General features: G+C 37.0%; 1 protein-coding gene across 1 annotated transcript; it reads right to left on the reverse strand.

Moving 5' to 3' along the window:
- Positions 1-8,434: 8,434 nt before the first annotated feature.
- LOC123784933 (olfactory receptor 4P4-like) lies at positions 8,435-9,375 on the reverse strand. The gene is given in 2 exon segments (XM_045786476.2): positions 8,435-8,479; positions 8,482-9,375. Coding segments are annotated over 2 exon segments (939 nt in total).
- Between the last annotated feature and the right edge of the window lie 2,448 nt (positions 9,376-11,823).

Genomic DNA, 11,823 nt, shown 5'->3' on the forward strand with positions numbered 1-11,823 from the left:
TGCAAGAGACGTTATTTGCTTTAGAATGAAATTACATAGAATAGATATAAAGAACACACACTTAGCCCAGCACATGTGTGCTGGGACCCTTCCCAAACCAAGGTGACAAGGGTAATTCACTAACCATAAGATCTGAGTGGCTGTCTGGTTAGTTTGGGGGCTGCATCAGGAAGCATTCCCTCCTCAGATACTCACTCTGCCACTTTATCTCTAGTACCAAAACCTGGAATCAGATGCAGACAGTTACAAACCCAGAATGAAACACATCCTGATGAATTCTCTGCAAATATTCTGATAATTTCAACACATCTTAAACTTTCTGCAGTTTATAAGGGAAGTGGCCTTGCAATATTCACTAAGACTCAGTGATGCAAGAAGTGGGTCTTCATCCCTCAGGAAAGGAGCCTGGGAATTTTGAAAGCTGATTTATCTTCTTAATAATAGCTCAGAAGGAAAAGTAAGCAAAGTGATTTTACATTCCTGCAAAAGCTAGCACAGTATTTAGGACCCAGGAATCATCCATTTATTTTATGCCTATGCCTGAACACAATTTGGTTCAGAGGAATAGAATAAAATTTAAGTGGTAATAATAGGAATCAACAGGTCTTTGAAAGCTCTATGTAATTATATTCCCAAAGGCATTTCTAGACAGGTCTTAGCCCAAGTGTTTCAAAGCCAACGTCCAGAGCAATGTGTTTGGTGGTCTTGCGTATAAAGTTTCCACATTTGCCTATCTGGAAAAAAATTGGCCCTTTTCCCCTGAAGGCTCAAAAAGGCTATACCCTGACTACCCTGTGCTCTTGCAACTTTCTAAAGAACAGGTGGGAAACTGTAGCCGGTAATAGTATCAGATTAGCTTTTAGGAAATCTAAGATGAAGTAGTAGAAGGAGCACCAAAGATGGCCACTTACAGTCGTTATTTCTTTATTTATTTTTTATTTATCAAGATCTTTGATGTACAGGTTAGGTAGATAAGTAAAATCAATGGCTTGTGATATTATAATTGGTATGACATGACCATTGATGGATGAGCTCTTGAAAACTGGAGACAAGATAAGAAAGGAATAGAGAACACGTCCCCATAACTTGGAAGGGAAGAAAAGCAAAAAGGATATGGAAAAACCAGAGGAAAGAAGCAAAGTACAGCAAAGCCTTATTTTATTTTTTTACTTTTAAAAAGTGCTATTTATTCAAGAACTTTAACAATGTAATCAATATATTTGGTTTTTTAAAAGCAATCCTTTATGTATATCGTACAGATGCATATGGTCAACATTTAGTGTTTTTCAGAGAGGATGATAAATATTCTGCTTTTATTTTTTCTCCATATTATAATCCACAATGTAACGAAAGCTATATTGTTGTTTACAGTGGTTTACCTTCACACAGTAATTTTCAGCCTTTTTTAAAATTTAAATTCAATTAGCCAAGGTATAGTACATCATTGATATAATATTCATTGATTCATTAGTTGAATATAACACGCAGCGCTCATCATATCACGTGCCCTTTTAATGTGTTTTCCATCGGTTCTGTCTCTGCTCACTGACTATTCGCAGGTAGTTTAGACTCAGTCTCATCTGCATGCACTGAAGCCAGGCAGTCTCTCCGTATCATACGCCAATCTGGGCGTGTAATGTTTTCTCATGCAAGAAGTGTCCGCAAATCAAATTTTATATTTATTCTGTTTCAGATCAGTCACCTTAGCCAAAGATTAACAAAAATTTGCTGAGATATTTTTGAGTGGATTAGGTGCATCATGTTACTTAATGTTCATAAAAATGCTTATTTTCACAAAAATATTATTAGCTTTATTATGTGATAAAAACAGATGGTTCTAGAGGTTGAGTAAGTAGCTCAAATAGCCAGTAAGCAATTGAAGAAGAAAATGTGTTATTCTAGTTTACTGCTTCCTTTGGAACTTTAAATGCTTACTAACCCCGAAGATTTGAAGGATTCTAGCCCTTCACCTTAAAGGCCGTTATAACCCAGTGATTGAGAGCTTGTCTACATGACCGTTATGCCCAGTGTTGAGCAAGCTGTGCCCAAGAGCTGGCCTGTACCAATCTGCAGCAAGAGACAGCGGGTCATGTCTCTCAACTTCTCCCTGTACACACACTTGGACAACCCTTAGAGAAGGACACAAGGTGCATTCACATCCTCAACCGTTTAATTCATCCCTCTTTATACACTAGTTCTGCTGCATAGTTTTAATTTTGGTGAAATACAAATCATCATTTTTTATGGACTATTTTGTTTAGATTAATTTATTTTATTTAGTGGAAGAGAGTAAGAGAGAGAGATGGAGAGCATGGTGGAATGGCAGAAAAAGGAGAGAAAATCTCAAACACTCCACGCTGAGGGCTAGACCTGCATGGGAGCTTGATCTCACATCTCTGAGATTACCACCTAAGCCAAAATCAAGAGTCAAATGCTTAAGCAACTTTGCCACACAGGGGCCCCTATTTTGAATACATTTTCCTGCTTGGGTTGATCCAGGATCCTGTTAGGGTGAAAATAGTGTTTGTCACCTTCTTGCACTTCTCTTTGGAGACGTTGCTGGGTAACCTTTTGATTATTACTACTGTTAGGATGAGTCAGCACTCCGGAGTTCAATGTACTTCTTTTTCCAACAATCCGTATCTGACACCTGCTTCTACACTTCCATAGCCCCTAGAATGATTGTGGATGCCCTTTTGAAGAAGATCACTATCTCTTTCAGTGAGTGCATGAGACAAGGCTTTTCATTCCATTCCTTTGGCTGCCTGGGATTCCTCATCCTTATCCTCCTGACCACTGATGGCTAAGTGGCCATCTGTAAGCACCTACACTGCACAACCATCATGAGTCCATGGATCTGTGATGTGCTGGTGGCTGTAGCCTGGGTGGGGTCCTGTGTGCACTCTGTAGCTCAGATGTTTCTGGCCTTGAGTTTACCTTTGTGTGGTCCCAATGTGAACGATCACTATTTTTGTGACTTGCAGCCCTTGCTGAAACTTGCCTGAGCAGATCATCTCTGTGATCAACCTACTCCTGGTGTCCAAAAGTGGGGCCATTTGCGCACTGAGTTTGTCCTGCTGATGTGCTCCTGTGTTATCATCTTGCATTCACTGGTGTTTTTTTTTTTTTTTTTTTTAAGATTTTATTTATTTATTTGACAGAGACAGCCAGCGAGAGAGGGAACACAAGCAGGGGGAGTGGGAGAGGAAGAAACAGGCTCCCAGCAGAGGAGTCTGATGTGGGGCTCGATCCCAGGACTCCGGGATCATGCCCTGACCTGAAGGCAGACGCTTAATGACTGCGCCACCCAGGTGCCCCCCATCTTGCATTCTCTGAACACCACAGTGCTGAAGGGAGGAGAAACCCCTCCCCCACATCATTGTGCTCATCCTGTTCCTTGGTCCTTGCATATTTATATACACACACCCTGCAACCACCTTCCCCATGGATAAGATGATAGCTGTGCTTTATACACTTGAAACACCTTTGCTCAACCCTCTGATGACACCCTGAGGAATGCAGAAGTGAAAGTACCATAGGAAATTATGCACCAAGATGTGCATTTAAGATGATCAAAGACGAAAGGATGTTTCAAATGTTTCCTCATAGATTGGATTTACCTAGAAGTCCATAAGGAATATCATCTTCTTAATGTGGAGCTAATACAATCCTGTCTTTGGACATGAGCACTACTTCCTTCAGGAAAATAAGCTGTATGAACACACACACTGGTTGGTCTTAAGTCGGTTTTATGTAGAGGAATCGACAGCAAAAGGTACAAAGAGACACATAAGGTCTATAGCCTTAGAGGTCCTTCACCATTCTGTCTCTGCCTGTCTTGCCTGCCCAGTCACTTGTGGCTTTGATCTAGCGCTTGCCCTGTCCCTCTTCATGTGGACTCCTGGTGTCCTCTGCTGCTCCGCTGCTCTGTCCCACCTGTATGTTTGCATCCACAGACTGGAGGCTTTCCCTCCTCCAGTTTCCTTTATTAGGCACTTCCCTGTCATCATCGCTGACCATGAACCTTCATAGATTTAGTTGTTCTTCTGACTTGGTAGAAAGTATCCGCTTCAAATAATTATAGGAGATTCATGTTGTAAAGGACACTACCTAATAATCTCCCTTCCAATTTTGGGGGTTATATTCTGAAATCCCTTCTTTTAAGATTTATTTATTTATTTTAGAGAGACCGAGAAAGACAGAGAGACAGACAAACAGAGGGGCAGACAGGGATGGCATGAGCATGGGGGGTGGGCAGAGGGAGAACCTCAAGCTGACTCCTACTGATCATGGGGCCGAGATGGGGATCCCATAACCGTGAGATCATGACCTGAGCTGAAATCAAGTGTCAGATGTTCACCGACTGAGACATCCAGGCACCATTATATTCTGAAATCTTATGATATATTTAACTGCATCCTTCTAGACCAGTAACTGAATTTGGTGAATAAATTCATGTTTCTGAGGTAGTTCTTTGATATTAAGAAGATTTTAGTGGTTGAGATTATGTGCCTATTAGAATTCTCTTGGTTAAATCTACTTTATGCTCTTGTATTGATTCCTTCTAATTTCGGGGGTGTTAGGTGTCTCTTGAATCATACTAATTATGGTGATTTGTCTGTAATATTAGTTATCATAAATACAGTGCAGATGACCCAAATTAAGGATGATATATTTATGTAGCAGAAGTAGAGAGTGTAAGCAGTAGATAACAGTGAATTTTAAAATATTAATTACTAAAACAATACATGAGATAATTCAAAAGCAGATATTTCGGATTTGAAATAGAAATATTTATGTCACCGATATGAATCATGAATTCCTTTTCTGGATAAGGATAAGCTGCTCATAGTTAAAAAAAAAAAGAATCACTGGTTGGCAGAGATTCAGGGATAAAGGAGAAGGGGTGAAGAGGTGGTTCATACGGCATTTTTAGGGAAGGGAAACTATTCTGTGTGATACTGTAATTGTGGCTACATGACATACTGCCTATGTTAAAATCCATAAAACTCGACAACACCAAGGGTAAATCCTAGTGTAAGCTATGGACTTGAGGAATAGTGTACCAATATTGGTTCACCAGTGGTAACAATTGACCCCACTGCAAGATGGCAGAGAACAGAAATTGTGAAGGACAGAGAGTGTATTTAGGAAATCACTGTACTTTTTGTGTAAGGTTTCTGCAAAGCTAAGTCTGCTTTAAAAAATAAATTCTATTTAAAAAACATATTCATGAAAATGTGTCATTCTGCCATTACAGTGCTTAAAAATGTTTTATTAGATTTTTTATACAAATTTATTATCTAAGTACACCTTTTAATCCACATTTTGATTCCCCAAAATCCTTTACAGTTTATGCTGGTATGCTATACTAATGTCATTAATAAATATAAAATATTATATTTTTTGTGTGTACCTTTTTAAACATTGAGGTATTCTAAAGTGGAATCGTGAATTCGAATGTGGTTACACCTCATGGAGAATTTGCAGCCAAAGACATTAGCTACATTTCACAGGATAGTCTTTAATACTCAAGTTGATATGTTTTTCTCTTTTTCTTTCCATTCATATTTTCTTTCTTATAGCATTCGAATGTTGTCAACGATTTCACATCAATAAACACAGAAGTGGATATAATTTTTTAAATAGCTTAAGTCTCAAATAATAGCAATATATGCTTGGGTTTTCCTATTAAAATAACTAGATGTGTCTTAGTTTGTGATATGGAGTAATTCTAGAATCTACTTCTTCAAATCCTCAGGCAGGATTTTGTCCAATGAAAATGACTGGAATCTAAAAAGTTCTTATCACAAGAAAAAAATTGTCAGTATGTGTGGTGATGATGTTAGCTAGACTCATTGCAGTGACCATTTCTCAATACATTATGTTGCATACAAGAAACTAATATAATTTTGTTATACAGCATTTATATCTCAATGAAAAAGAAGACATACTCTCAACTTACTAAACATGAAAGCACTGTAATCAGTCTGAAGTCATTTCTGTGAAAGTCGTTGGTTTGCTAGAATGCTAAAGTCCTGTTATTTTGGAATGTATGTCTACATTTGTAGCAGAAAACATCATTAGCCCTAGGTCAATATTGCTTGCAAATAATAATTGTGATAATTTTGATCACTGACAATTTTCTTTTCTTTTCTTTTTTTTTTTTTTTTTTTAGATCTTTTTAAATTTATTTATTCGACAGAGAGAGAGACAGCCAGCGAGAGAGGGAACACAAGCAGGGGGAGTGGAGAAGAAGAAGCAGGCTCATAGCAGAGGAGCCTGATGTGGGGCTCAATCCCATAATGCCAGGATCAGGACCTGAGCCGAAGGCAGACGCTTAACCGCTGGGCCACCCAGGCACCCCTGATCACTGACAATGTTCTAAAAGAGAAACTTACATTATTAAGAAAGCATGATAACGAAAACAAATAATATCCACTATATAAAAGAGGCCTTTAAAATGAATCTGTTGTTTACTTATCTGAACTTCTCTTTCATTTTTAGAGACACTTTTCTTTGCTCCAGTTAAGTAATTAAACATTATAGGAGAAAAGTTTTAACCTGGCAACAGTGTTGTTTCTTTAGACTAAAGGCTGAGACTCTGTAGGCTTCCTCTCTGCTGTAACAGCTCTGGTTAATTTCACCTTCCTCATTATTCTTTCTGCTCTTTATACCTGTTTGTATGGTGCCTCCAGGCTGATAGGAACTCTTGCAATTGACTTACATGTTCTAAACTGCTTTCTGTATTTTTACCATCTTCCTTTTAATAAAATCCTGTTATCTAGCATCTTCTCTATAATGATATTTGCTATTTCTTAAGTGACTTTTATTTAAATCCTATCAAGCATGCAAAAAAGGTCTTTCTTTAATTATTTTTCTGTAGAAATTCTTTTTCAGTCTCTTCTTCATTCCACTTACACGTTTTGATATATCTATCGTGCCATAGTGTATATTTTTAATTAATAAACTTTATTTTTTAAAGCAGCTTTAGGTTCACAGCAAAACTGAGCAGAAACACAAATATTCCCTGTAATACTCCTGTCCCCACACACAGACAACCTCCCCCGCCAGAGTGATAGATCTGCTACAGTCAGAGGAACCTACACTCACACATCATTATCTCCCGAATAGCTTTTCATTAGGCTTCACTCTTGATGTACATTTTACGGGTTTGACATGTATAAGGACCTGTATCCACAACGGTAACAACATGCACAAGTGCTTCCTGCTCTAAGAATCCCCTGTGCTCTGCCTATTCATTCTACCCTCCACACTGACCCTTGGCAAACACTGATGTTGTAGATGTGTCCATTGTTTTGTCATTTCCAGGATTCATAGAGTTCCAATCACATGACAGGTAGCTTTTTCAGATTGTCTTCTTTCACTTACTAATACACAGTTAAGTTTCGTGCATGTCATCTTGTGGCTTGATAGCTCATTTTTTTTCGTGCTGAGTAATAGTCCATTGTCCACATAAATAACAATTCATTTATCTAGTCACATGTGGAGGGACATTTTGGTTGCTTCTGAGGTTTGGCAAGTATGAATAAAACAGGTATAAACATCCATATGCAACCAACATGTACTTGGGAAACATAATTTGGTTTTCTTTTTGGTGTTAGACCATGTTTTAAAATGTCTTTTCCTAGCCTTTCATTTATTTATTTATTTTTCTCTTTTTAACAAACAAGGTCCTTGGTTCTGGATCGAATAACTTCCCACTTATCGATTTTTACTTTATCAATGTTATTGTTCAGTCCCTTAGGTTTTATGGAAAATGTTTTATGTTCTGGCCAATAGGTGTAGTAACAAGTAATTATGTTTTCAGCGTCCTGAGTTATTGATTCTTACTCTGTGTTAACCTGGTATTACTATTATACGTAACATCAAGGCAGGAGAATTGATCACCAGGAGCCACTTTAAAACAGGTTCCACTATACGGATTTTGTGTTGAACAGGTGATTTCTGAATGCCTCTAAGGATGTATAAATGAATGTTCTATCATAAAGATATTCGTGATGCTGTAAAATCATTATTTTAATTTTAGATTTCAACTTGGTCACTTGTGCAGAATGTGTATCACTGACTGGCATATAAGCCCAGGATTTTTAACAGAATTATTATTAAAATTGTTTCGCCATTATAATTCACTGACTGAATAGTTTTGCCTTGTTTGATTTGGCCCAGACAGCTTCTTCTGCAGATATGCCTATCACACTCCTTAGTACTCCATAAAATTAAGTTTTCAATTAATTCTGGTATTTGTGAATTAGGAGGCATTTAGCTATTCCTTTAAATTTCTTTCTAATTCCTCTTTCTTTAATGATTTTCATTCATGTTAGCAATGAATATAAACTCTAAGATATATTTCTTAGCTCCTTTAGTGACATCAAGATCATTTTTATATAAAAATGCTTAGTTATATGTTTCCTCAAATTAACCATGTGCTTCCTTTGAAAATAATGTTTGACACCAAACTTTTCTCATGGCATTTTTCATCTCTCTATTTCTCAGAGTATAGATTAAGGGATTGAACATAGGAGCAATGACGGTATAAAATAGAGCAAATATTTTGTCCTCAGGGAACGTGGCTGGAGGTCGGAGGTAGGCAAAGATTGAAGGCCCAAAAAATAAGATGACCACAGTGATATGAGACCCACAGGTGGAGAGGGCTTTGTGTCTTCCCTCATCTGAGTGATGTCTTAGACTGAACAATATAATGACATAAGAAGCAAATAAGACAATAAAGGTAACTAGGGTGACCATACCTGAATTGGCAACCACAAGGACGCCAGTGATGTAGGTATCAGTGCAGGCAACTTTCAGCAGAGAGAAGATATCACAAAAGTAGTGATCAATTTCATTAGGACCACAAAATGGCAATTGGATTGTCATCATTAATTGAGGGAAAGAATGGAGAGCGCCACCAGCCCAAGCAGCTAAGACTAGGAGATGGCACCTTGTCCTGTTCATGATAAGCATGTAGTGGAGAGGTTTGCAGATGGCAGCGTAGCGATCAAAGGCCATGACTGTGAGGATAAAGACCTCAATGCTCCCAAAGAAATGCACAGCAAAGAGTTGTAACATGCAATTATCATAGGAGATGGTTTTTGTCCCTCCTAGTAGGTCAACAATTAACTTGGGTGTAACCGTAGAGGTGTAGCAGATGTCCATGGAGGATAAGTGGATGAGGAAGTAGTACATGGGTTGGTGAAAAAGAGGGCTGCATCGAATGGAGACAAGGATCAGAAGGTTTCCTGCCAACAGGGCAACGTACGAGAATAAGAAGAGCACAAAGCAAAATATTTGAATGTTCTGGTCATACGAAAGTCCTAGAAGTATGAATTCTGAGATGTTTCTCTGCCTCTCCATATACTTGAGCTTGCTGTATGTTATACACGAATGAGTATGTATCTGAAGGAAATAAACAGAAGTTTGGTGAAAACTTAACACTATGAACTCAATGATATAAAATTTACTAAAAGTAGATTGACGTGAATATCCTATCAATATTAATTATTCTTAATTTTTTTTAAGACCTTATTTATTTATTTGACACAGGGAGACACAGCGAGAAAGGGAACACCAGGAGGGGGAGTGGGAGAGGGAGAAGCAGGCTTCCCGCTGAGCAGGGAGCTGGATGCTGGGCTCCATCCCAGGACCCTGGGATCCTGTCCTGAGGGGAAGGCAGAAGCTTAAGGACTGAGCCACTCAGGTGCCCCTTATTCTTAATTTCTTAAATTAAGCTGTTTTATATTTTTATTAAGTTTTTTATTCTATAGAAGCATTGTGGAGTAATTTTATACTGGGAATAATGGGAATGATTATATTTGTTAATTCTACTGGTAATGATTTTTAAATATTTAAATGATATTCTGAAAATTAAAGACTATTCATTTTTATTAGTTATTATTTAGATAAGAAAGAAGATTTGTAAAAATTGTTCCAACTCAAAAAATGTTTTGTTCCATGTATCTTAAATGTTTGTGGCTAATACATAATGTCCACTATCCTATTTTCAACATTTTCTGGTCAAATTCCATGAATTATCTAGGATTGAATCCTCAGGAAATGCAAATGTACCAGCCTGAACTGCAAATGGTTAACTTGTGCAAAGCACACTCTTTTTTTGCTATGTGACCCAACATTGCCAATGGGTCATGCTAAACCAATGGAATCACTGTTATTTAAAAAAGCAAAGAATGATGAAAAAGTATACAGCAAAATAAAAAATATCAATTCATGATTGAAATTGTGGAAAATAATTAGCAATTTCCTTCATTTCTTCTGTTTGCATTTCATGTGGTAAAGAGAATTTAAAAAGATATAAATACTGTCATTGAAGTTTTGGGACAGATAAAATCATTAAAGGACAGATAAAATCATTAAAAGGTCCAAGTATGTTTGAATCCTGCATATGACATGGCTCTTGCCAAAACTTTCATGTGTTTTATATACAATCTAAGGAACTAAAGTCAATAAAAGGGGATGATACAGAGGGTAACATCAGTCAGACTTAGTGGTCAGGTAGCACTCAGTGATATTTGTTGAAACAAAATAAATGAAACATTCATGTATTTGCATCTTTTGTATCTGAAGTGGAATTTTAAGACATTATTTAATCTGTACGAATGAGTTAAGAATAGAGAGAATTCACTTCAAGGAATTATTTTCCGCATTGACAAGGAATTATCTGTCCCCAGTGGGTTTGAAAAGCTAGTGCACTTTCTATATTTCTCCGGATCTGATGAGACAGTCATATCTAGGCGTCCAGATGTGTATTTTTAAAAAACCCAGAATGCTTTTGTGGCAAAGTTATATAGAAACCAAAAACAGTAGTGAATCTTAAAATTAATATCTATGTGTTTTACATGTATACATGTATATGTAGTATATCTCTCTGTATATTTTATATATATACTATCTCTCTCTCTCTCTTTCTCTCTCTCTCTCTCTATATATATATATATCAGAGAAGCATTTAAAAAATGGTTCAAACTGTACGACAGCAATACTGCATTAAATTATTAATCAGAACACTAACTTCATGAAGGAGTAATTTTTATGTGTTCCTACTTTTTTGAAAATAATGACCACTTACACAGTATTCAGCAGTTAATCTTAACTAAAGAGTATTGAAAAGATTTAGGGAGGTAGAGTTCATTGACATATTTTTTATTCATTTCAAGTGTTGATTCTTTGTTAATGAGGTGGAAATAATGTTAATTATTCAGAGACAGTTATTTACCTAAAACAATTTGGTTTAAAAAGAATTATTATACAAGAAGACTGCAAACAATTTAAAAGCAGAATTCACTTGACTAATCCAAATCTCTGATTTTAAAAAGAAAAAATTCATATCAAGAGAATCTAGTCATTTCTATGGATGGAGAAGTAATGCACTGTGAATGTCTGGAGTGAGAAATCCTGATTCTCCCTCAATTTGGGATGAATTTCATGCAAGAGAGCTGAATGGGATGATGATGGGTATCAAGAGGCAACCATGAAAAGACTATCCTGAGTCCATAACTGAAAGCACAAGAATATGCAAGACGATGGGTGAACAGACACCCAGTTTGTCTTTCCCAGTATTTATGGAAATAAAGATATATGGGCTATTTAACATAAATGTCACCTGGAAGTCTCTCATTCTAAATCATTTTAAATAATTTTCCTTCAGATTCACTAACAATGTAAATTGCTTAAATCAGGATTCTTCCTGGTTTCTAGACCATCGTTGGCCTTGAACTTACAATAGTGCTTCCCATCTATCTCACCCTGTAACCTGAGGGACCATTACACATGAGCGCTGCAGAGAGC

Source organism: Ursus americanus, chromosome 24, assembly GCF_024610735.1.
Source record: "Ursus americanus isolate L20-20 chromosome 24, mUrsAme1.1.p, whole genome shotgun sequence".
NCBI lineage: Eukaryota > Metazoa > Chordata > Mammalia > Carnivora > Ursidae > Ursus > Ursus americanus.